Raw genomic sequence first — 26,549 nt, forward strand, 5'->3', positions numbered from 1 at the left:
GAACATCAGGATTTTCTGATTTGTCCTCTAAAGGACTCTCTCCTCTGCAATGTTAGAAATAGGCACATACAAGACTAGGCAGCTCCTTCCACTAAGTACTGTATCAGTCTCCAAAATGGGACTGTGTGAAGAGGAATAGCATTAGCACTTTTCTACTTGATAATGCAACTCAGCAGGAAGGAAAAATGTTGCATTAGAAAAGTGTGGATGTGACAGTTTGGTCGGAGAGAGAAGAAGCTAGAGAAGTTCTCCCATGAATCAGCCTGGGAAGCTTTAGGGAGCTGGAGATAAACAGTGATAGTCAAATATTAAAACAATCTGCAGGTGGTGTTTTTTAACAATCTGTTTTACTGTTTTTCTCATCAGGTTGCTTACAAATGGGCATTTTGTTAATTTGCCAATCATGTGAAATGTGTCGATTAAATGACCAATCAGGTCCACCTGTAGTGAACTAAGGTATAAAAGGGGAAGAGGCTCAAATAAATGGGGCTTTTGCCATTTGCCTTCTGATACAACTCTGTGTCATCTCTGACTCAACAGTGACATCAAACAGATACTGATTTTATGTAGACTGCAGGTATCTTCTTTGGAAGCTTCATGCAGCAAATCACTTGGAAGTTGATTCAAAGCCCACAAAAACAGGAACACTTCTTCCTATGTACATATTTTACTATGTGCATGCCTTACCATGTATATGTCTTTGAGGAAAGGTTTAAGGACATCTCTATTCAGCAAAGCACAATAATATGCATCTAAATCCCACTGAAGGCCAATATTCCCCCATAAGCTTATTACTGAACTGCAATTTTGAAATACATCATCACCTCTGTTTGAAATCTTTCCTCACTTTGGAACTCTACTGTTACAGAGAAAAAAGCCATATGGAACTAATCATGCACATTTTGTGTAGCAGATAGGCATTAGAGCAGATTGTGTTTCCCTTCAAGTGCTTGTCCATATGAGCATGCAAACTGTGGTGTGCATACAGCTGAACATGCAAGACAAGATTTTAAGCCCTAACAACATCCATACTGATGTACCTCCTGCTTAGCTGCAGAATTATGAGCAGAGCACAGTCATCACTGCCTATCTGCCAGCCAAAGGGAGCTTCTTTTTTTTCTTCTTTTCCTACCCTCACAAAGACTACTATTTTTTAGCTTGTTTTCTCCTTATTTGCTTTAACAATTGGTCTTTCCCCCTTTTCTGCTGGCTAAACACTCAGAATCATAGAGTTCAGACTACAGGAGAGAGATCTCTCTTTCTGGCAGAAATTCCATACACCACTACATTGCCTCACAGAAAAGTATGCTCCTGGGAAGTTAAAGATGTGAAACTTCAGTATTGGCTTACAGAGAACAAACAGAGGAAGAACACTGCAGGATTTCTACCAACCATAACCCAAGGACTGGGAAGGAGGCCTCAGTCTCCACTAATCCTCATATGTTGAACTGTGTTAAGTCAGATGCCAGTAAAGACCAAATAATAAAGTTTAATCAGCTCACAAAGTACTGTGGTTCTTTCTCTTTAAAAGGTGGTGGCTATAGTTCCAACTCAAATCTGCAAAAAGTCTGATATTTTGTCATTTTTGTTCATGTCAGAGCACTGGGTCTGCAAGGCAAACTCATCTCAGTTCTTTTCACTTAGGGCTTCTTAGCACAAGGCATTCTGAGCATTTTTGTTCAGTTGCTTGGACTACAAAGAGAAGACATTCATCCCAACTCTTGCCAATAGCCCTAAGCACTATGTCATGATACAAATTCACACTTAGAGAAACACATCTGGTACAGATAGGTGTGTATATTATTTTCTAATGAAAATTTGTATTTTAAATACTTTTTAGAATATGTGAACGGTGCTTTGGGAGGTGAATATTTTAATCCTTCTAAGTGTAAATATTTGTATTAATCTTTCTCTGTAAGACAAGAGGAGAAAGAAAATTCAAGATCAAGACAGGTAAAATTTCTCAAATATGTCCTAAAATATTCTTCTGTGCACGAGGCTTCTCTATGATTAAAGCTGTATATCTGAGCACCCTCCAGTTCTCTAAACTAGTGGATATACAATCTGGGAGACTTCAAAGCTCTTTGCTCATTAGCATTTTATCTCTGAATTTAATTGCATTAATAAATACTTGTCTAACATGGAATATTGACTGCCAGGAGGAATATGGAGGAGGTAATATGGAGAACTCAAATTTCCCACAGGGCAGATGGATATGAAGGGAGGAGGTGGAAATTTATGGCAGGGTAAAATCTGAAACATTTTTGTAATGGCCACCATTTGGATTGGACAGAGGATTGTAGTGTCAAATAGGCTTCCAGCAGAGTGAGATGGAGAAGTTTGGGGTTTTTTAGAGCACTAATTTATCATATAGCTGTACTTGTGAGTGGTGTATAGCTATTTCCCTAATACACATGTAAGAGAATGAAAAGGGTATGCTGCCAACATCATAACCAATCATTCATATTTCACAGTCCCAGCTGGGACTGAATGAATGTTTTATGAACTGAAAAGGTAGTTTGGGTTCACTTGGCACAATTCCCATGACTGGGAGTTGGCCTTAATTTGAGCTGTAGGGTTTGCAGGGAATGAGAAAGGAATTGAGGCAGTAGGTGTGTTCTTCCACATACACTACTGCAGAACCTGGCCTTGAAAATTCTCACTGAGGCTGCCAGGTTTATATAAAATATCTTAGAATTAATTGACATAATGACTCAAACTCATGTTTTCTGTCAGCAGGTCATCTGTAGGTGTGCTTATGACCTAATTCTGGCCAAAGAATTGATTTATTTCACCAGGAAAAAGCAGCAATGGTGATGCTTGCTCTTGCTTTATGACTTGTACAAAGGTGGGGAGTAAACAGTCCTTTGAGAGAGAACAAGCACTGACCCAAATCTGAATCAGCTCTGTTAATCAAGTAATGAAAAGCAAACTGTATTTCCATTTTTCAGTGGTTGAAAATACAGGGAGGTCAGGTTGATTTGCAGTATTTTCATTGTTTGGCCACTTGAGTGAGAAATCAAGCATTTGAAAAACATGAGTGATTAGAAACTCTCAGCTAGCTTTCAATTAATAGAGAATAGGATTATGGCAAAAACTTTCTTTTATATTTTTCAGGTGAGTTATTTTTTTTTTTTTGGCTGTTGAATTTGATCATTCTGATGACTTTCTCTGTAGGATGCAGAACTCTCCTCGAAGAAGAAATATTAATTCATCTCCCTTATACAGAATAAAAAGAACAGCAATGGTTCAGCTTCTGCCTGTAAGCAGAAAAAAAATGTGCTGCACTCTCTGAGGATGTGAAGAGAACAATGTCTAAAGAAGTTATTCTGGAGTGATTCAGTAATTGTAAAAGATGGGAAAGTTATTATTTTATCCTGGTTCTTTTGTTTACCTTTGTCTCATTTTTCAAATGGTTTGCTGCATTTATTCAGTACCACTGAAATTTTAAACAGCCAGTTTGCGCATGGGTGTATGTGTTTGACAAACATGATAAATAAAATGTATATAAAATATAAAATTTATATTATAAATAAAAAATTATTTGAAGTTCATTTATAGTTCTAATTCTCAATCTTTGTATTCCTTGCAATAAATACATAAAATATAAGTGTGACATCTCATTCTTTGGTTGCTTCAGCCATTACTCAGTGGTGTTAAAAAAGTCAAATATGCAATTGAAAGTGGTAGATTTATATCGCATTTCAAAAAGCTTAATACCAAGTCAGAAGAATTCAAATAAACCGTAGTTTGACTTGCAAAAAATAAAATATTGCTTTCATATGTCTCAATAATATTTCACTTTTAATTTAGAGATATTATTGCTCCTTATCATGGAAAATTCAAATATAGTAAAATCCCAACAAGATTTTAGAATATTTTCCACCTGAGCAGCTGTCAGGTCCCATAAGGGAGATCCTGGGCCTCCTGCTCTGGGACAGCAAAATGTTGAATCTGGAGAGGGCAGGCCTGAACTGCCTCCTCTGGGGCAGCTGATGTTGAGGATATCCTTGGACTAAACTAAGGCAAAACAATGTCAAACGACCAATTAGAAAGCTTTAGCTATGGAAGCAGCAATTTAAACTTTTAAACCTTCTGATAGGTTGAACCGTCCATGTCAGCAACAACTTAAAATTTCTGAATGGCCTGCAGCACCATCAAGTTAAACTCCATTGAACAGCCTGAAACAGCAGCACATTAAAGTTTTAAGGAGAGTAAGAAATGAAGAATGAAAGAAATGAAAATTAGAGGTAAAGGATCCATGTCACCACCCAGGGTTCCAGCAGCATCTCTGGTGTGGTTCCTGTGGATGCTGGGTGCACACACAGCCCCCTCAATAGTGCTATTTACAGAACAGTCCTTGTGCAGACATAGTTTGTTATGCCCAAAGTTTTCAGAATGGGGTTGGGTTTTATCATAGTTTCAATCTCCTGTCAAAATCACAACTGCAATGCTCTCCAAATCTGGTTTTAGAGATAGTTACCCAAGATAAGGAGGGAGGTCTCCAAAAAGCACAATCCTGCCTCCAAGACCCTCTCTCCTAACATCACCTTACCTTGCTGGCATGGTAACATTCCTTTTCTCCTCCACCCAGTGTTTGAGACATGAACTCTTTCAAGTGTACATTAACTATTTCGGGATTTCAGCCTCTCACAGCAGCTCTGCTCCTTAGGATGAAAACCACATCCTACTCTCCCTACCCTGTAACTGAGAAGTTGCCACAGACACTGAAGGTACCCAGCAGACCATTGGCTAAGGGAAGAACTGAGATGAGATTCTGTGATTTGTGAATCTGTGTCCCAACCACCTGATTAGGAACTTTTATTCCAGGAGCAAATATTCAATCTTTGTGATGTGCACTGCAGTACAATCGAGGAAGCTACAAGCAGAGGGCTGAAATCTATTGTTTTAGGCACTCTGACAACACAAGCCAAAACTAAAGTATAGCAGGGTGAAATTGAAATGGGAGAGCACTGCACAGCAGCATATTTCTTTCTGAGGGCATTTTTCCTTGGTTTGCCACATATCTTGACTATGGCCTTTAGATGAATTTGACAGACTTAAAGTTTGTTTGGACAAATTTTGATTGATGAAATAACAACTTGAAATTAATTGTCAGCTACCCAGAAGACAACAATGGTTTGGAGTTTTTTTGACTTAGATATAGGAAGATAAATGAAAATTTACTGGAGTTGTCAAATGAAAATGAAGAGAGGATTTGCATTGAGCCTAGTTATCACATTAGACTGCTACAATAAAATCACATACTCAAAGAATTGTTTAGGTTGGAAAAACCCCTAAGATCCAATTGTTGACCCAGGACTGCCAAGTTGAGCACTATACTATGTCTCTTAGTGAAATATCTACATGTATTTTATGTACCTTCAGGGATGGTAACTCAGCCTCTTCCCTGGGCTGTTACTGTTCTAATGCTTGACAACACTTTTGGTGAAGAAAATTTTCCTGATATCCAATCTAAACCTCCCCTAGCACAACTTGAGGCCATTTCATTTTGTCCAGTGCCTGTTACTTTGGAGAAGATACCACATCCCACCTGCCTAAAGTCTCCTTATAGGTAACTGTAGAGAGTGACAAGTCTGCCCCAAGCCACTATTTCTCCAGGCTAGATGTCCCCAGCTCCATCAGTTGCTTCTCTGGAAAGGCTTTCCCAGGGATGTGGTGGAGTCACCATCTCTGGATATGTTTAAAAAAATACTGGATATGTCACTTGGTGCCATGGTTTAGTAGAGGTATTAGGGCATGGGTTGGACTTGATGATCTTGAAGGTCTCTTCCTACCTGGTGATTCTGTAAATTCTGTGAATTCTCATAAAACAGGACTGGCACCAAGGCTGAGCCCTGGGAACATCCCTGGTGTCTGTCCCCAGCTGGATGTGACTCCATTCCCCACCTTCTCTGGGCCTGGCCTCACAGCCAGTGTTTTACCCAGCAAAGAGCACACCCATCCAGGCCATGAGCCATCTCCAGGAGAATGTTGTGGGAAATGTGTCTAAGGCTTTACTAAACTCCAGGGAATCAGGACGCACAAACTCTCCCTCATCTGCTGAGTGGGTCATCTTGTCCTGGGAGGAGATCAGGGTAGTGTAGCAGGTCTTACATTAAGTACTTCAGATCTTCCTTCTCCTTCTTTGTCACTGTGCTTCTCACCATCCATTAAAGGCTGGAAATTTTCCTGAGCCCTCCTTTTGTTACCAATGTACTTATGGAAACAGTTTTTACCATCTTTTAGGGCTCTTTTAGCGCGAAATTAACTTCCAGCCAGGCTTTGGCCCTTCTGATTTCCCCCTGCACAACCCCATGAAGCCTGTGTAGTGATCCCTTCTCCAAAGGCCATAAACTCCCTGCTTCCATCTGAATTCCACCTGATTTCCATCCAGGGCCTAGCCGGGGGGCAGGTGTGGCCATGGAGCCCGGCTGTCTGTGACATCAGGGGACACGTCCCCAGACACCGCAGGCCGCAGGCCCGGCGCTGCAGTGCGGCTCAGGCAGCGGTGAGGGCGGCAGGCAGGGGCAAGGCTGGGCTGGGCCAGGGCCAGGCCAGGAGCACCAGTACCTGGGGAGCGCCCTGGGCTGGGGACAGGGGTGTGGAGAGCACCTCGGGCAGGGACAGTGCCACCACTGGGGTGAGTGCCCTGGCCCTGGGCAGGGCAGGTGCCACCACTGGGGCGAGTGCCCTGGCCCTGGGCAGGGCAGGTGCCACCACTGGGGCGAGTGCCCTGTCCCTGGGCAGGGACAGTGCCTCCACTGGGGCCAGTGCCCTGGGCAGGGACAGTGCCTCCACTGGGGCGAGTGCCCTGTCCCTGGGCAGGGCAGGTGCCACCACTGGGGCGAATGCCCTGTCCCTGGGCAGGGCAGGTGCCACCACTGGGGAGAGTGCCCTGTCCCTGGGCAGGGCAGGTGCCACCACTGGGGCGAGTGCCCTGTCCCTGGGCAGGGCAGGTGCCACCACTGGGGCGAGTGCCCTGTCTCTGTGCCCTGCGCTTCCTGGCCCCACTGCCCCAGGCACCCTGTCCCTACTACCCAACCCCAGTGAGCCCCTTCTCTCCCTCCTCCTCCTGCAGGCCATGGCTGGAAAGGTCATCAAAATCCTGCTGGTGTTTGCCATCCTCCAGTACGGGCTGAGGGCGGATGCCCAGGCAGTGAAGGCCACGGAAGAGGTTCCGACACAGCATGAAGAACAGCGCAACCAGGGGATGAGTTGGCTGGTGAGAAAGATTGTAAATCACTCAAGTGACTGGGCAGCTGGCAATAATTCCTGGTTATTCCACTCCTGGTTATATAATTCCTGTTTATACTCTGTGAACAGCAGGGCAGTGATCCTCTAGCATGGGCTGAGTTTAATAGTGCCTCTGCCCAGGTGTTGTTTCCTGCCTACTCCTCATCTTTGTTTTCCAGTTCAGGGGCCTGGGTACATGGAGAACTGGCCTTACCTAAAGACTGAGGCAAAGAAGGCATTAAATATCTCAATCTATTCCTCATTCTGTCTCACTATATTTCACCCCCATCCAGTAAAGGAGGGAGATTCTTCTAAGCCCTCCTTTTGTTGCTAATGAATTTATAGAAACATTTTTATTCTCTTGTATGGCAGTTAATATATAACCAGATTCAGTACTGTTTGGGCTTTGGCCCTTCTGATTTTCTCCCTGCACAACCCCACCACAGCTGTGCAGTGCTCCTGAGTGGCTGCCCCTTCTTCCAAAGGTAATAAAATCTCTGGCTCCATATGAGTTCCATCCAAAGCTCCAGCTGGCTGGGCAGGGTGTTGCTGTGGGGCTCCAGTGTGTCTGACATTAGAGGAGGGGGACACATCCCTAGATACTCTATGTGGCAATGTCACTGCTTGAGGCAGCAGTGAGGGGAGCAGGCTGGGGGACGGCTGGGTTGAGGGACAGACAAGAAGCACCAGCACCTAGGGAAACTTTTAAAGCTGGGGAAGGGGTGCAGGGGCTGTAGAGATAGTTTTGGGAAGGGCAGGCACAGAGGGGCAGAGGGCTACCAGCTACAGCCAATGCCTGTGGGAACGTGCCCCCATCCCCAAGGAGTTCCCCAACCTTCTGGCTGCCTCCAGGCTCCTGCACTCCCTTTCCCACCCATGCCTGGGTCCTCCATCTCCTGCCCCCACTGCCCCAGCCACCATATCTCTGTCACCCAGCCCTGTTGAGCTCCTTCTCTCCCTCTTCCTCCTCCAGGCCATGGCTGGAAGCATCACCAAAGTCCTGATGGTGGTTGGCATCTTCCAGTACGCACTGAGCACGGATCTCCCAGCAGTGAAGGTCACAGAAGAGCTCCTGAAGCAGCATGAGGAGCAACGCAGCCAGGAGATGGCCAAGCTGCAGAAGATGGAGCAGAGGATGCTGGAGCAGAGCAGACCCACCCTGGAAAGCATGCTTTACTCAGTCTGCCAGCAGGCATGGTTCTGGAATTGTGTTGAAATGATCCTCACACTCTTTGGGATCTACTGGCTCCCCTGTCAGAAAAGAGCAAGTTCTGGCACTGGCAGCCAGGAGAAAACCACCTGCAGTGCCCGGGAGCAGATGGAGGAGAACAAGCCCTTGGATAAGGTAGGGACCTCCACTGCTTTTTGCCTTTTCCTTCCCACAAACAATGTTCTGACAGCTGCATCCAGCCATGGGAGCTGGCAGCGCCTACAAAGTCCTGAGCACCTACAAGGACAACATCATTGACCACCCTGAGACCAACCACTGTGCACTTTTCCCACCAGAGCTGGGCACTGGGCAAGATCTGCTGATACCACTGCAGCCATGGAGAGCAGCAGCCACAGAATGTGCCATGCTTCCTCCTCTCCCACCTGAGGGAGGCAGAGTCCAAATCCCTGCTTCCACCACAGCCTCTGCAAATGGTCCCAGTTGTGATGGATCCCCCTGCCAGGAGATGTAGAAGTGATTTCCCCCTTGTCCGTCTGTTAATAAAATTGATGATTTGCTTTGGAAATCCTATATCTGTGAGGGTCTGGGCAAGACCGTGTTGGGAGGTGGCTCCATTTCCCCTCTGTAACAAAGACATGAATTTTGTGCTCCCATGAATGTTTGCAGTGGTTACACTTGTGCTTAGACCCTTGGTACCTCCCTATCTTCTCTCCTCCTGGTGTTCTCGCTGTCTCCTCCTCCCAGCATCCTTTCCCATGCCCTGGAATACCTCTGAACTTGCTTCAAAAGATTCTGCTAAGATCAGCAGTTCCATCATAGATCTTTTCCTCAAGCTGTTGTGGAAAAGTGGTTGTTCCACAAACTGGAACACCGAAAGCCCTGCAAAGGCCATTGTGTCAGCTACTTCTGATAATTGGATCTTGACCCACAGCTGAAGCCTCAGCCACCTCTGGACACAGTTTGTTGGGTGCTGGGTGACCCCACCACTGTGCACACAGACCTCCTGCTTTTCTCCCTGCACTCCCAAAGTGGGACCACTGCCTGTGTCTGCCAGGCTGTTGAGAAGTCACTCTTGGCACAGGCAGAACTGTCTTTGGCCCAGGTGTCCAAGCCTGGCAGTGGTGGGGCTGCAGGGGAGGCCTGGGAGGAGAGGGAAAATGCTGCAAGAGGGAATGAGGAGGGAGGAAAAAAGTGTGAGGGACAGTGAGGAGGAGGAGGAGGAGGAAGAGGAGGAGGAATCCCTACTGAAAATGCCATTTCCAAATAAATGCTTTTAGGACTAAACTGACATGGCAATCAAGTATTATTAACTTCCCATGTATTTATTAAAGTTTTAAACTTTTATAGTTTCATGTGTCAAGGGACATGAGTATGGTCTCATGGTCATTTTCATGGATGTCAGTTCTGAAATCAGGCATTCCAGTTCTCTGTGCACTACTGTACAGGTAAGCTGCACAATAAAAAGAAAAGCATTTTCACTCTTATCCCCATTAAACACAATGAATTTCAAGACATCCAGAGTTTGTATGTATAATTGAGAGCATTTCACATGTCAGCCTGTAAACAAAATAAAATATGCATTTTTAATTCTGGGAGAGTGTCACTACCCTATAGCATCATTGGTATTTTAATTAAGATGTCTCAAAGGAAAGAATAACAGAAGAATAGAATAACTGGATGAAGAGATTGAATGCACCCTAAGCAAGTTTAGTGACGATTCAGAACTGGGGGGAGTTGCCAATCCACCTGAAGGCTGTACTGCCATTCTGTGAGACCTTGATAGGCTGGAGAGTGGCATAGAGAGAAACCTAATGAGGTTCAGCAAGCCGAGTGTAGGGTCCTGCACCTGGGGAGGAACAGCCCCAAGTACCAGCACAGGCTGGGGGCTGACCTGCTGGAGAGCAGCTCTGCAGAGAAGGACCAGCAAGTCTTGGTGGGTGACAAACTGACCCTGAGCTGCCAATGTATCCTGGGGGCCAGGAGAGGCAATGGGATCATGGGGAGCACTGGGAAGAGTGTGGGCAGCAGGTCAGGGAGGGGATCCTTTCCCTCTGCTCAGCCCTGGAGAGGCCACACCTGGAGTGCTGTGTGCAGGTCTGGGCTCCTCGGTACAGGAGAGACAAGGAGCTATTGGAGATGGCCCAGCAGAGGCCACAGCGATGAGGAGGGGTCTGGAGCATCTCTCTTGTGAGGAGAGACTGTGGGAGCTGGAGAGAGATGTTCCATCTGGAGAGGAGAAGAGTAAAAGGGGATCTCATCAATGCATATAAATATCTCAAAAGCAGGGGCCAAGAGGATATGCCAGACACTTTATAGCCCAGTGACAGAACGAGGAGCAATGGCCATAAACTAAAACACAAGGAGTTCTACCTCAACACGAGGAAGAAGTTTATGTCAAAGCTGGCAGGGCACTGAAACAGGATAGTCATGGACTCTCCCTCTCAGGAGCCATTCAAAACCCAGCTGGATGTGTTCCTGTGTCATCTGCTCCAGATGACAACGGCTTTGGGCAAGAGGGTTGGACTGAGTGATTTCCAGAGGTTCCTACTCACCCTAACAATTCTTTGATTCTGTGAACTTGTAAAATGTATAAAAAACTACTTGTGTGTGCAAATGTTAAAGAGAAGCATAAAATGTAATATGTAAATAATCTTTTTATCCCTCCTTGCTTTTTCTTTCCCTGTTCCCTTGCCTCTTCCCTTCTCCAGTTCTCTAAGTCCCTGAGGCCAATAGTAGAAATACTGCAATACTCAATTCCCGAGGAAGCAGCCGGGCTTTTCCCAGGATTTTTATTTTCCAGGCTCCTTGAGAAACGGCACGGCCATGGCGGGGCTTGACCGCGAGAGGTCGCCCTTGTACCGGAGCCGGAGGAGCGCCGGGTGCCGCTGGATCGGGAAAATCCCCGCGGATTCCCTTTGACAGGCGCTTGCTGTGACTATGTAAATATTGCTGCATCATCATTCCTTCGCTAAAGGAGACAGTTTTAATGCAGTTTCTCCATTTTGAAATTATGATGTTCCTTAGAAGGACATAATTTGCTGATTGGAGATATGTTTGTTTAGCCAGTGCCTCAAGTTTCAAATTTGATTGCGTTCATTTTAATCACATAACTGATCTTATTTTCATTAACACGGACTTGTTTGTTCCAAATACATTTATGAATTCTGATCTCAGTTATATCACGTGCTGAAAGGGACATTACTAATTCCTAAAATCATAAACGCCCAATTTACACAGAGGAGAAGGTGCTGGAAGAAGGAAGCGTGTTTTGAATTTATTTGAAAAGAAAAAAGGGCTCAATTTTAAATTTTTAATCCTGCTTATGTTGCCCTAAGGGATAGGATCCAAAACTACACCCGATCCTTGTGCCTCTGATGTGAAAGGCCTGTCAAATGTCACACACTGAGTGTGACACAGATACACTCGGCTCATGTCTCATTGCCCCTGCCCGTGGCTGCATGTCTTTGCCATGCTTTACCATGTCTTCCTTCTTTCTAGATGCAACCTAGCCCAGAAACTGCCAGCTGCTCCAGCTGCCATCCCTCATTCTTCCACCCTACATGACAAGGGAGGAGAAAATAAACTAATTGAGGCAGTGGCATTTCACAGCACAGTTTCCTGGCTCCTGTCCCACCCCTTCTGCCCTGTGATCAGAGCCCAGGCTCCTCCTCTGCTTGGAACTCTTTTGGAGAAGAAAAGCCTGAGCTTTCTGGTCCTGCAAGACAAGCACCAAAGAGGGGAAACTTTTAAAAAAGCAAGGCAGGGAGAGGTTTTAGTGATGGAAAAAATTGCACCTGGCAAGTCACTTTTAATCCAGAGATGGATTTTCAGACACCTTCATTTTCAGCCAAGGATTAAAGTGGGAGCTGCAAAGAAATAACTAGTAATATTACAAACATATGTAATCATCTGTCCCAACCTCACATGTTTAACAGTCAGGTCTGTGGGCCATAGGGTGAAGAGCAGGGATCCAAGGACATACAATGCCAGCAGCAAAATGTTGCTCAAGTTCCACAGAGCTCCTTTCCCAACCCACTTCCAGCCTGCCAGCGAGGAGTGTCCATGCTCTCCAGGATTTGTGTGCCAGGGATATGGGGCTGGAAGAGTAAAAGGTTCATTACCTTGCTCCAGAGGTTACTTAGGTGCTACTTTTGGGAGAGGTCATCACTGGGCCATAAAGTGCTTGGAAAACGTCCTCTCTCACCCTTTCTCCATGCAGTGGTGGGGAGAATGCCAGAGGAAAGTTCCTGTGCGTAATGAGGTCAGATATACTAGTTTTTCCATCTTTTTAAACTACCCAAGCAGTGAAAAGCAACTGGAGTGACAGTCAAGGCTGATACAAACACAGCTTCAGGAAACAATATGCAAGAACAGGACCTTGATGTAAACAGGAGTTCACGACCTTAATGCAAATGGGAGCCACTGAAAACATCAGGCTGATGGCCTGCTGGGATGGGGTTATTCTAATCAGAAGAAATATTTGAAAGCTTGTTGTGGTGTGAAGCTCTGCTTCCTCCTTGCCTCCCCCCTGCCCTCTTCCTAATTGCTGTCTGTCAAGTTCCACATTCCAGCTAGGGCATCGTGTGATTGGCAGAAGTTCAAAAGATGCTTCTCAGACCTGGAGTCATTGGCCTGTCCAGGTGTCATTGTCCCCTGAGACCCTCCCCCCCCCCCCCCCTTCCCCCGCCACCTGGTTGGTGGCTCACCTATCCTCTCCCTCCCACCTCCCTGTGAGTTTAAAAGGTGCTGGAAACATGCGGTCGGGGGCTGTCGGACCTGTTACTGAAATTCAGAACTGTACCACCCTGGAATAAACTCTGGATTTAACCCTCCGGCAGAACCCACTCTCTTTCTCTTCACCATCACCTGAACTTTTTCCACTAGAGGTAAACTGAGTTTCTGCTTTGCATGGGCTCATTCTGAGTGCCTAATAGCAACTGCTTGCGAGCCAAAGGTGTCTCTGAGGAGAAATATCCCCGGTAGTCACCTCTAGCACAGTGCAATCAATAAAAGCTAACTCTGTCACCTGAGCACAACAATGCCTAAATGCAAAGGTGGATATTTGTGGGGGTCCCAGTTGTGGGTTTCTCTGGGTTTGGATTGAAGGCACTTCATGTTCAGACTCAGGTGTTTATTATTTCTTATCAGTACAACAGTCTCACTACTGTGAGTTTGGCAGCTCTTCATTAGAAGGCACAAAATGGCCAACAATCTCTTGTTCCAAGGTCTTTTAAGATTAAACTATCAAATTAGAAACTGACACCTGGATTATTTTCCTTTTTAACCCAATAACTGATACCAAAGAGCTGCAATGGGGACTTTTCTGCCCAATTACAAAATGCCACCCAAACCCATGGAGAAGGAGGAAGAAGAAGCATGAAGAAGAAACCCAGGACAACACCCAGTGCCCTCCATCTTGCTTCCATCCACAACATACTAAAAACCCCAAAACCTCAATTTCTCACCCAGTGACACACCTACACTACTCTCTACAATCTATTTCTCACTTTTGTGGATTCCAGTCTATCTTGAAGTCTGGGAAACTTTCTCCATGAGTGAGGGTCAAAGTCAGTGCTCCCCTGGGGGGCAGGGCACCCCAGGGCAGACAGAGAAATATTCCCAGTGCCCTGGGTTTCCACAGATATGGGAACATGTGACTGAGCACCCCAACTGGGCCTTGGAGCCTCAGAGCCAGCATGGGCTGGAAGGGAAGTGACATTAAAAAGAGGGAACAGTTTGTACACCGGCCAACAGAGGTTGAATTTCTCCCCAGCAGGTAACAAACACCGACATCTGTGAAAGTCACCGTGCAGTGAATAACAAACATCCAAATGTGGGGCATCCAGAGAGGCAGCAGTCCAGCCCTGCCAGCATCACCAGCTGCACTCCAAGCACAAAGCTTCTACTGCAGTGACTACTGACCGAGCCCAGCACCCCTTTTCAAGGAGATGCTTCTCATCCAACTGTGTGTCAGTGCCTGACTTGGAGAGCTGATGGCTTTGCTTCATAATTTGGCCCTGACACAGGGGAACAGAGCAGGAAGAGAAGGCAGCAAATGCAGGCAAACCCTTCTGAACCAGCTGTGATTCTAAAAAGTACTGTTGAGCTTCCTCTTTGCACAAATGATGAACACAATGCTGTGGCATGAAAAAGGCTGGCTTTCCAAACAGCATGGTGGAAACCTGCAAGTAAGCCAAGCACTACATAAGTATGCATACTGGATTCATTTCTTTTTAATGAGGTACAATAATAAAAGCAATAATCAGAGAAAGGAAGGGCTCTATTTTAAAATTATTTTCAGACACACCACAAGTTTTATTTTCAAATTTGAGCTTATACGCTTATACATACATACATACATACATGTATAAAGGTAAGTTTGTGTATAAATATAATTTCCTTTATCTACATTGCCTTTTTCATCATTAAAGAATTTGAATCATCTGCCTTACCCAGAGAAGTTTTAATAACCATCTTTGTATGGGAAATGCAGTGGGTTTTTTTCAGCCACTCACTGGTATCACTTTGTGAAGCCTTAAATGGCTTAAAATGCCCTTTAAACAGTCTTAATTCTGCTTACTTCAGAGAAATCTCAACTTACAGAAAGCTGGGGGGGGGGGAATCTTGTTCCAGAGCAGTATTGGTCTGATCCACTCAAGCATGAGCTTTTTATTTCAACTCTGTAAGCAATAATTCTGACCCATATGGTTTACTGAATCAGAGACTAATTTTATAATATCCCATCCAAATTTATATCTTAGTACCTGAACATTTTGCCTTACCAATTAAAATGTTGCCCTGCATAATTCAGGAAGCTGTGAATTATTTTTTATATATCCTCTGCCTCTATTTTTTAAGAAAGCTGTTTGAAAACCAAACAATAGAAAAATAAAAATGCTTAACAGTGTTCAGAAACAAACTTAGACCATGATGTTGTGAACAGTATTGAGAGCAGTGAGGGACTATTCACACATCCAAGATAAATCCTAGATGTAAATATTTCCTTGATCATAGATTACACACTTGAGGGTGCAAAAACAAAGCAAAATATTTTTGTTCAAAGTCCAATAGTAATACTTCACATTATATTAATTTGTAACTTGAAAATATCCATGAAACTTGCTCCTATTAAAAAAACCCAAAACAGAGTACAGTACCTTTAATATTTCTGTTACCTCCCTCTTGGATGCTTAACAAGCAAAATAGCATAAAATTCCACAGATGGATCTTTAGCACAGTTTAGCAGAGCTCTATGCATCCCATCAGAGCAGTACAGAGCAGTGAAATGAAGACAGACGGTGCAATAAGTGCAAGAGCTGTAAATGAATGTGAACAGAAATTGATTTTGAAATGTTCTTGGCACTTTCCCAAGAAAATATTATCACTGTATTTAAAAAGAAGCATTCCATGCATTGTTTCAGGATTATTAAGAATAAACTCTGACCTCCTTAATTATTTTCTCTTCTGAGACCAATTTTCAATGCAGCTGCAACATTTACATAAAAACCAAGCAAACTTGTATGGATTGTCAAACTTAAGTAGAAAAAGAATTGTACTTGAGCATCATGTCTAGTTCTGGGCTCCCCAGGACAGACATGGAGCTACTGGAGAGAGTCCAGCAAAGGGTCACAATGATTTTAAAGGGCCTGAAACACCTCTCCCACAAGGAAAGGCTGAGAGATTTGTGACTGCTTGCCCTGGAGAAGAGAAGACTCAGGGAGGAACCTTGTCAGTGCAGAGGAACACCTGGAGGGAAAGTGCAATCAGGACAGAGCCAGGATTTTCTAAGGAGTGCCCAGTGACAGCACAAGATGCAAAAGGCACAAACTGAAACACAGTTCTGTCTGAACATCAAGAAACACCTTTTTACTGTGAGGGTGTCTGAGCACTGGCACAGGTTGTCCAGGGATGTCGTGGAGTCTCTGTGCTCAGATATTCCAAAGCCACCCAGACACAGTTCTGGGCAACTCACCCTAAGTGACCTGCTTGGGAAGGGAGGGGAGCTGGACCAGAGTGAGGCTGGACCACTTCCAACCTCAGCCATTCTGTCATCCTATATAGAGAACTGAGCTTTCAAATGTGTCAATTAAAAAATAAAAATTCTTAAGGAGACTGCAGTATCTTGAGTATCAACCTAATTCCTTTTCAATGTTAGTTAGTTCATTTTTTCAGTGGACAAGAACTATACACACAAGATCAGGTTATTTTATGCTTTCCTAGGTTTGGAGCTATAAGTGATAATGCATCAGCACCCCATGGAGAGCAGTCAGTATTCTGCAGACTTCTAAAAGCATCTGGACCAGGCTGCTCTCAGGTGCACAAAGCTGGAGCTGTGTGAATTTGAATGATTCTGTGTTCCCTAACCTAGGCTGCTTACTTCTTAGGGAAAAATGGAAACAGCTGGGCTAGAAGGTTTTCAGGAAAAGTCTCATATTAAAGTTTTCATTTTTGTGAACCCAGCCTTGTCTTACAGTTTTGTTAATCTGACAAAAAAAAATCGCCAAAAAACCAAAAGAAACCCCCAATCAAAAAAAAAAATTAAAAACAAAACCAAACAAAAAACAAAAAAAAAAAAACAAAAAAACCCGCACCACAAAACAATCAACCAAACACCAAAACACCTGGAAGAGGTTTTGCTTATGGACAGTGTTGTATTTGTGGGTGTCTGTGTGCATGTACACATCTTGTAACACACACCATTATCACAAGACACTATAAAATATTCAAACTAAGAGACCCAGACCTGGTCAGAGCATGGCCAAAATGGAAATTTTAAAGATCAAATGTTGCACTAGTTTTGATGATTCAGAAGCTGGAAACCTTCCATTTCCATATCATGTATCTAACTTCCTTAGCATATTGCTAAAGGATAACTTGTTTCTGCAGATGCTAGCCCTCCTCAAGGACATAAAACCATTATTATCATTATCATCATTAGCTGTATGTAAAACTCCATGACATTTTCTTATCACACTCAGTGTTACAGCCTGAATCCCAGCAATTTGCATAATTCCTCAGTGCCTGTGGCTGTGCCCAAGGCCCAATCACTGTTCCCAGCTCCCTTCATCACCAGGCAGGGACTCCTCCTGGTGAGGTCCCTGCCCTGGCAAGTAGAAGCATGGTTTGTTAATACAAGTCTATTATTTCCATTACAGCAATTATTGAGATCAGCTAACACCAAGGCAATAGCAAAATGTACTAGTTGACTTCCTATATTGATTTTTGTTCCTGTACTTTGAAATGCTTCCAATTCCAGCTGTGACAAAAATGTTACAATTAAAATCTTGGCTATCACACTGACATCTATTGTAGAAAAGATGCACTTAAGGAAATTTAGAATTTACAATATATTTTGTACTGACAGACTAATTAATGAGACAAAAAGAAGGGTTTGGTTTAAATATCAACAGTAGAGTGCCCAGTGGGATTCTTCGCTTCCTTATTCTACCAGACAATGCCAGAGCCATGCAGAGAACTGCAGATGAAGGACTGCTCTCCAAGCATACAAGAGTACTTGTGTTCAGTAGAAATCACTTTGAACATTAAAAAAATGGGATAACCTGATGGACAAAGAAACTGTTATTTGTGACATGTCTGAGAAGAGTTCCACCATCCTGTTAATCTGAACAGGCTCAAGGCAAGGGAAGGAAAAACAGGGATAACAAAGCCTATGGAAAAAAAGTTCCAGATACAGTCAAGGTACTACTATTTTAAAGTTAGAGTTTTACCAGCTAAGCCAAAAGTCTGAATTTCAAACTTTCTGTTCTGCAGAAACCCCTGGCATTTGTGAACAGCTGAAGAGTGATTCACTCATCACAGGTAGTTCTGCATAAAGATACTGAAAAATGCAATATTCTCTCCAGACACTCTGTAACAGTTGTTCTGTTTCTACCTAAGCTGAAACCCTTACCAAAATCATCTTACCTCTCCAAATGGAAAATGTGACATTTTGTAATAAAAATCAGTTCTGTAAGCAATGAGTACATCTGCCCATGCTTTCAGTATCTCATTACAAAAATATGTAAGTTGCCACAAAACAACAAACAAACCACAAAAACTTCTAGTCTTGTCTCATAAGGAAGAGACATGCATGACTGTACAAGTACCTATTCAGCATTTCCCATTATCCCATAATTTCTCATGCTGGCCAATTTCTACCATATTTGATAATTAAGACAGTCTCAAAGAAATTAAACTCCTGTTAAATTATCAATCTGAGTAGTGGACAAAAATTCAGTGTCCTCTTAATGCAAAAAGTCATTCAGTGCAGCCCTGTCTTATTCTGAAGTGTAATTATCACTGTGATGAAATGGCAATGCATGCTCCAAAATTTAGGTTATGCAGAAATTGTATTTGTGTTATCAACTTGTATTATCACACACAAGTTACAGGAGAAAAGTTTGACTCAGGAAAAGAAATTCTGTTGAGCAATGCCAAGAACATTTCATTTTCAAAAAAGGTGTTCATGTCACTGCCAAATGATCATTATGGAGCAAAAACCACAAAACCTTTTGTGGAGCTTTGTAAGTGGAGTCTCCATACAGAACAGGGTAGCTCAACCTGAGAAATAAAAAAAAATACTTATGGTAAGAAACCAGAATATATTGAGCAACCAGAAACTGCTGGGGCAATTTGGCTACCAAGTAACAATGCTATGAAACCCTTGGGGCTGCCTCCACTGCATGACTACTGGTCAGATTATTCCAAATACTGGCTACTAGCATGGTCTGTGCAGTGCAGTGAGAATTCCATCCACCCCCTGTCCCTTGCCCCCACAAAGAACCCTCAACAGAGAATACTGGAATTATAAATACTTATTTTCTGATGTGGGCATGAAACAGCCTGGCCTAATTAATTCCTTTCTGCCAAATGCCCCAGAGCCAGCTGCCCATCAAAAGGCCGGGCTGGGCTGTAAACTCAGAGCTCTTGGAGAGGAGTGTAGATTCCTGGGACAAAGCCCATCCAGGCAGGAAAGGAGCTAACTGCAAAGCTGACCTGCAATGGCAAAACTCTCTGGGGAGGGAAGAGCAGTACTGTGCAGTAAAGAACCAAGGGCTGATACTGACAGGTAGCATAGGAACTGAGTTTGGATTTAATAGCAGGTTTGATCAAACCAGCCTTGAAAAGCCCGTAGCACAACCCTGCTGATGTGCTCGCACTATTTAACCCAACTCTGTTGCTGAAGCTCAGCCTGTGCATGGAGCCCAGTGTTCACCTTCAGCTCAGGAGAGATGTGGAATACTGGGTGAGAACAAAACTGCCGCCACATGGATACCCCAAAATCCTGAAGGCATACAAAACTGGTACATTACTAAAAAGTATAAAAGACAAATGACAGATCAGTCCATAAAACATTTGTTTGGAGATGCCTCCAGTCCCTAAACAACTGAAGAGAGACAATTGTGTTTTCTTGGAAATATCAAGGCACCTGCATTCCTTGAAGGAATCTGTAAATAAACAAATAGAAATGAACCAGCATACATGAACAAATACACCAATAGGTGCCACTTTGAGCATGGGTTGAACTAGATCCTAAATTTCATCCCAAGCCTATTTATTCCATGATTAGACATTGTATCAATATGTACAATAAGCAAATCTCCAGAATATGTGTTCTAGAAAGGTGGATTTACTCATACACAACAAATAGCTTTAGGGCTTCACTTCCCTCTTCTACCCATCACACCAGGATCACATCCCTTCCTTGCACAATCCATACTTTCTTTGTGATCCTTGGCTTGTGGCATCAGATTTATAGAGCAAAGAGAAGGCACAGCATGCCCAAAGCAAACAAACCAAGGAGCTGCAGAAATGAAGAGGAGTGAGTGGCGGAATTCATATTTTTTGTCAAGCTGAAGACCCTCACTGGAGGCCCACTTTTGCTCTGAAGAGGAAGGAAAAATCTCAAATGATCTGGTGAGAAACACATGAACTACTCCTGAGAATCAGCCCAACTTCTCTTCCAGTTGTATTAGAACTGCACTTGTGCTTTGTTTGATAAAAAAAGGTACAGAGTACAACCTGAAAGCATGAAACTTTTGTACATGAACACAGGGGCAGTTTAAGATTTGGGATGTTTGCAGCTACAAGAAGCAAGTGTTTTTCAATGTATCTCTCCCTTTGGCTTTGGTGGTTTAATACTCACACAAAAGAAGTACAGCAGAAACTGTCATCCTCATTTCTTGCTCGATTGCTCTGTGGCATTTGCTAAGCTCTCTTTCTTTCAACAGAAGACTCCCCAGAGCACAGAAGGTCTTCCTTTTTGACATGCCATTACTGACTCCCTTTTTACTCTTAGGTAGAAAAATGTTGCTAATTCAGCTCATTTTCTTACAAAATCTGTATTTTTCTTAAATCCGTTGCCGCTGAAACTGGCAGAGATCCAGTTCCCTTTGCTGAGGTTCTCAAAATGAGAGAGCCTTTTTAATTTGAAGACTGAATAGATGAAGGAAGCACCCCCAAAATGTCAAATAAATTATATCAGAATGAAAAATAAAACACACAAATTTTAACTTAAAAAGGCATTTAGGGGAATACACTTTTCTAGAACCAACAGAAATTCTGCTGGAAAATCTTTAGCTACACTGTCAACCCTATCAATGGGCGCCAATAGAAGCCGGTTTAGGACAGAAAATAACATATGAATGGGATATCCTAGCCATTTGCAGGGCATTTTCACATTTTCAATGCTCTAGACTGCCAAGGTCTGTGTGGTAGAAACCACACATGGTGCAATTGCGAATAAGCCAGAAGACGGAGTTTTAAAGAACACACTACAAACACAGACTGGTATGAGGATATCTGGAATGGAAACATGGCAGAATGGCACTGAAGAAAAGTGAAGAAACCAAAATCAGGGGGTGAAAGCAAATATCTCTGAACAGATCATAAACCACATAAACAAGAAGGAAAGAGAAAGGACAGATCAGCTGAACCAAAAACAGGGTGTGAAAGTGCAAGTGAGGAGCTGCAAGGCTTGAAGGAATTTGGCCAAAACAAGTCACCAGCACAAAGCTGAGAGAAGCCAGCCACACCTTCAGAAAGGTCTTTCAACATCCAAAGGACAGTGCTCTGGTGCTTGCTACTGCTGTGCCAGCTGCTGGTTACTGCCTGGAGCCTCCAGCAAGCTGCACCTTCCACCTCTCTTTGGAAAGGTCCTCAATTACTGGGGCTGCATGTCCAGAGAAAGTACCAGCGACTACCAGGTGCCCATAAGTCACAGGTCTTTGACAAGAAATTCACTTATGGTGCAGAAGTTCACATCATCAGGGCCAGAAGTGACAACTGTGTATTTGTATCATGAAAGAGTTGCTCTTAATCTCGAGTTCAAGATTTTCCTTTTCTTTCTTTCTTTTAACCAGAATCTATCCACTGACCTAAATTTTCTGCTCCTCCTAAGCTCTGCTTGGCTCATGCATGAAGGAAAGGGGCCAAAGATGGCCTTGTGCCACCACTGGTCTTCTGGGGACTTGCTTAGCTTCCCACGTAAACTGGCCTCGGGCTGTCCTCGTTAGGATTTGGCTCCATCCTTCAGCTTTGGCTGCAGCAGCCCCCGAGGGGCCGTTCCACAGCCAGGAATAACTCAGCAGCTCTCCGGCCACCTTTCCAGCCCTGGAGCTCTCCAGCAGACCAATTAACCCCTTTTCCTCGGGGATGCACAGCCGGGTCGGGCAAAGGTGATGCACCGGCTTCCCTGCGTGAAGGAAGAGCCCCATGGCAGGAGGTGCCGGACGCCAGAACAGGGTCAGCCCCGCCTGTCCGGAGACCCAGGCGGCCACAGCCACCCCGGGCAGCCACCGAGAAGCGCTCGCCGAGCGCAGGTGGGGCGGCGGCGGGCGAGAGGCTCTGGGCGGGCACTGAACGCGCTGTGCCGGACCCGGACCGGCTTCGCCAGGGCTCCGGGCCGGCATCGTCCGTCGCTCCCGGCCGGCATTGCCCACCACCCTCGCCCCGGCATCGCCCTGGCAACCCCCGGCATCGCCCCCTCCTCGGCAGCAGCGCCTCGCCCGCCCCGTCCGGCAGCCGCGGGCGGCGGGAGCGCCCCTTGCCCGCCTCTCCGCTGCCTCCCCGCCCGCCTCCCCCTCGCTCCCTCCGCCCCCTCGGCCGGCAGCTCCCGCCCGCCGCTCCCCGCTGCGCAGAGCGGCCGCGCCGGCGGGGGATGGAGAGCCAGCGCTGCTTCGCCAACCGCTTCGATGACTACCCGGGCAGCCCCGCGGCGGCGCCGGACAGGGACGCGGCGGTGCCGCTGGTGACGGCGACCATCGAGCGCATCCTGCGGGAGCTGCCGCCCCTGGGCGGCCCCCGCGGCTGCCCGGGCGGGCTGTACGGCGGCGTGGCCGGCGTGGCCTACATGCTGTACCATGTCGCGCAGTGCCCGCTGTTCGCGCCGTCGCGGGACTCGTACCTGCGGGCCGCCCGCCGCGTCGTGGACGCCTGCCTGCGCTACCAGGAGGGATGCGGCGAGGCCGACGCCGACACCCGCGCCGCCTTCCTGCTGGGCGGCGCCGGGGTGTACGCGGTGGCCGCGCTGGTCTACCGCGCCCTGGGGCTGCCCGAGTACGCGCGGCCGCTGGGCAAGTTCAGGGAGCTGAGCGAGGTGTGCGCCCCGCTCTCCTTCCTCGAGTGCGGCTCGGACGAGCTGTTCGTGGGCCGCGCCGGGTACCTGTGCGCCGCGCTGGTGCTGAAGCAGCGGCTGGGCATGGAGGTAAGGGCGGGCCGGGGGCGGCTGTCCGGGCCGGGCCGGTGCCCTCGGTGCTAGAGGGGAATGCGGCGGTGCGGCCGCTGTCTGCAGCTTGCACTTTTGGGGGCCAGATTCAGAGCCCGCGGGTAGCGAGTCCCTGGGAGCTGTTCTCTTCAGCGCTCCTCCCCGAAATGAAAAGATGCGGCTTTGGCCACAGGCAGCGGGATGGGGTCCCGGCTGTGGAGCGGAGCGCTGCATCCCGGGGCGCGCCGAGAGCATCAGCTGTTGGTTGCCGGATGGTGAATTAGTTTGGCAGAAGCCACCCGGGCTTTTCAAGAGTATTTCCGTAAAATGAAGTGGGTGAGAAAAGAAATCAGATTGAGTAAAACAGAGCGAGGAACCCTGTAATACTATACGGTGCTGTACTGTAATCTGTAAGCAAGGAATCGGATTTTTAGAGGTATTTGGTCTCGCTAACTCCAGCATACAGACTTTCAGAAATCTGGCCGTGTATTTTGGTGCTTTTCATGAATGCGAGCTGGGAGTTTTTGCTGGGAGAGTGAGATGTGGTTATGGTTCAACATACTGTTGGTTTCAGTAGTCGGGACTTTAACCCAGGACATTGTCATTGTCAGTACAATGCAACTGACAGTTCAGAGCTTCCACTGATTATGGCATAGTAATTATTGCAACTGATTGTGTTTGCTGTGGTGATTGTTACTAAGTGGTCAGTGTGGTATCTGAGCGGGCAGTTGGTAGATACTGTTTTTTTCCCCCTGTCCTCTTGTCAGGTCCAATCTGTGTTTCCTCTGTTAATCACTGATTTGCAAGTTCATATGCTTCTGGGTTTCTTCCCTCCCAGGAGAGGAAGCAAGATTTATTTATAAGTAAATAAATGATGTAAAACTAGTGGCTCTGCCCCATCCAATACCAGTCACTGCAATTGGAGTCTGAGATTCACTTAATGGAGGTCTCAGGAGGCTCGAGGGTATCCAGAGAAGCCAAGAAGAATGTTAAATACTGTGATTGCCTTGAACTAGAATTCCTAACCACACTAAGCATTTCAAGTAGCATACCAAATCTGCTGTTTCTTTGTACAGGATTGTCTGACAGTCATAGCCATAAACATGGTTATATTATTTGTAACCATAATATAACCAAATTTTTCATTTGGTAGTCTTTCCCATGACAGGAAAGTTTTGTAGACATGTCACAATCCATTGTGCAGCAGTGTCTACCTGAAGGGATGATTTCTCATGGAGAAAGAAGCCATCCTCTTGGTTCAGTTTGCACTGGGGGAGTGTGTCCAGCCCCCATGTCAGTGCTTATGATGGTGTTATGACATTCCAGCAGAAGGAGGTGTCACTCTGCACTATACTGCTTTATTTAATGCTATTTCCATTTGCCTTACATCCCAGTTGCTGAACAGTTGGGAGAGTGGGTGCAGTCACCTCTCACAAGCAGCGTGAGCAGTGGGAGAACTCTCCTCTATTTGCTTGCTTGGTGACAAATTGTACTAAAGAGAGCTATAAAGAGTTACACATCCCCACAGAAAAGCACAGGTGTGCACTTACTGTGGAATCTATTTAGCAGGTGGGTTAATTGCTGTTTTGCCCATAAAACATATCCTGTGACCCCTTGCTATATTTTCATTGGTAAGCTAATGTCCTTCTATAGTATTATTTCTTCTCTTACAAATACATTGTAAATTTAAATGCATCGTGCAAGAATAATCACCACTAATCATTAATAAAATCAAATAAACTTTTTAAATTTAACAAATATTTTAAAAACTTGTGACTAAAATAAGTTGCTTCTTTGTGAGGAGAATTATGATTTCTAGTCTATATGTACTCAAGCTTGAGCAAAATTTGTGTCCTTCGATAAACATTCCCAGCCTAGTACAGAATTATTTTAATTAGTACATTGCCAGACCAAACCTTGCATCTTTTTACAAATGAGAAAGGGATGCCCAGAGAGAGTGCATGTCATTTATTACCCAAGGTCAAACTGTAAGCCAGGTACATCCCAGAATAGAAGCAATATCTTGTGATTCGAACCGCTGGAAAATGCTACCTCCTGTAATTTGATTGTGCACAGCCTCACATGGCTCATTGCAGCATGTTTTCTTGTTACCCACGTTCTTTTCTTTTTTTTTTTTTTCTTTTTTTTTTTTTTTTGAGGACACTGTGCAAATATTTCCAGCACAAAGTGAAATACATTCCTTACGTTGAAACCCAGCCACTGCTGCCCGCATGCTTTTTTTCTCTGAAGGAGTCAAATGGTGACCTACATAAAAGAAATCATTTGTCCTTGAAAAAAGCCTTCTGAGGGAATTTTATAATTTATGTCTTGTATTTGTTTTTAGTTTAATCCAAGCAGGGATGGAAGGTGACAGCTTTATTTCAGCAGACATGCGTTTAGCTCAGCTGCTGTGCCCCAATACTTCAATTTCTTGCTAAAGAGTCCTGGTCTCTTTTAAGCTCCACATGTTCTTCATGAAGTTAATGGGCTGTCCTGAAGGATCCAGTCTGTTGGATAACACTGACCTCATGTGAAGAAGGCATTTGCATTCAGCTGGTTTTGAGATTTTTAGGCTAATACAGCATTTTTCCCTGATTAATTAATTGGGATTTTTTGCATGAGTAAGGATTACTTCAACAGTCAAGGCTTAACAGGATTTGACTTTCATGATGCACTGTGCATTAGGAAAGATGTTTATTTTCATCCCTTCTTTAATTTCCATATTGCAGTCAGTGTTTCCCAGACAGAGATAGGTAAAATACTGTTTTGGCAGAAACAGCGTGTCATTTGTATAAGGTGTGTGTACTTTAGCTGTCCTTAACTGCTGTGTTTTCACCATTCAGGGAGAAAAAATTGTTTTATTCTCTCTTAAGTACATCTTTTTCTAATGCTTGTAGTGTTGGTTCATTGTGTGTCCTTGGGGAAATCTGTCAGTCCTGCTTTTAATTACCTTCACTCACTCTCTGTTTGCTTGGGCAAATAGCAGTAAGACACCATTAAAATGGTGGTCCCATCCCTCTGTTTGGATGTTTTCTTACCCTCTCCTCAATTTTTCTCCCTGATGCTTCAGTCCCATTTCGTGGTTGATGGAGCATGGTGTGCCTGGGTCGATGCACTCCCTTCTGGCAATGTAACTGTCAGATGATGGGAAAGGTACAGAAGTTCAAGTGGCTCCTTGTATTACCATCTGCTAAAGATGTTGCTGCCTTTTAGCACAGCTTGGGTTATCTTTTAATAACTGACTCTATGGATGGGTTCCACTGGCTCAGGGTTGCAGCAGCAACAGTGCAGACAGCAGTGGTGCCCTGTAGAGAGACAGGGCAGCATTTGGCACAGCCTGGGGCTGTGATTTCCTTGGAGACCCTGCTTTCAAAAGGCTTTGGGGACCCTCTGAGAGGTGACAAGGCGAACCAGCACACTGGCAGCAGTGTAGCCAAA

General features: G+C 45.1%; 1 protein-coding gene and 1 long non-coding RNA gene across 2 annotated transcripts in view; one reads left to right on the forward strand and one right to left on the reverse strand.

Moving 5' to 3' along the window:
• Positions 1-14,505: 14,505 nt before the first annotated feature.
• On the reverse strand, positions 14,506-22,899 carry LOC127059997 (uncharacterized). Its single transcript, XR_007778444.1, has 3 exons — positions 22,812-22,899; positions 15,565-15,723; positions 14,506-14,589 (listed from the first exon to the last, which is right to left on the reverse strand). It is a non-coding gene; the product is annotated as an uncharacterized LOC127059997 (long non-coding RNA).
• The window catches only part of LANCL3 (LanC like family member 3), a 38,381-nt gene continuing 34,397 nt past the window's right edge, over positions 22,566-26,549 (forward strand). The window contains exon 1 of the mRNA XM_009089761.4: positions 22,566-23,111. Coding sequence (XP_009088009.2) covers positions 22,566-23,111 — 546 coding nt within the window. The remainder of the gene's footprint in view (positions 23,112-26,549) is intronic.

This window comes from Serinus canaria, chromosome 1, assembly GCF_022539315.1.
Source record: "Serinus canaria isolate serCan28SL12 chromosome 1, serCan2020, whole genome shotgun sequence".
Taxonomy (NCBI): domain Eukaryota; kingdom Metazoa; phylum Chordata; class Aves; order Passeriformes; family Fringillidae; genus Serinus; species Serinus canaria.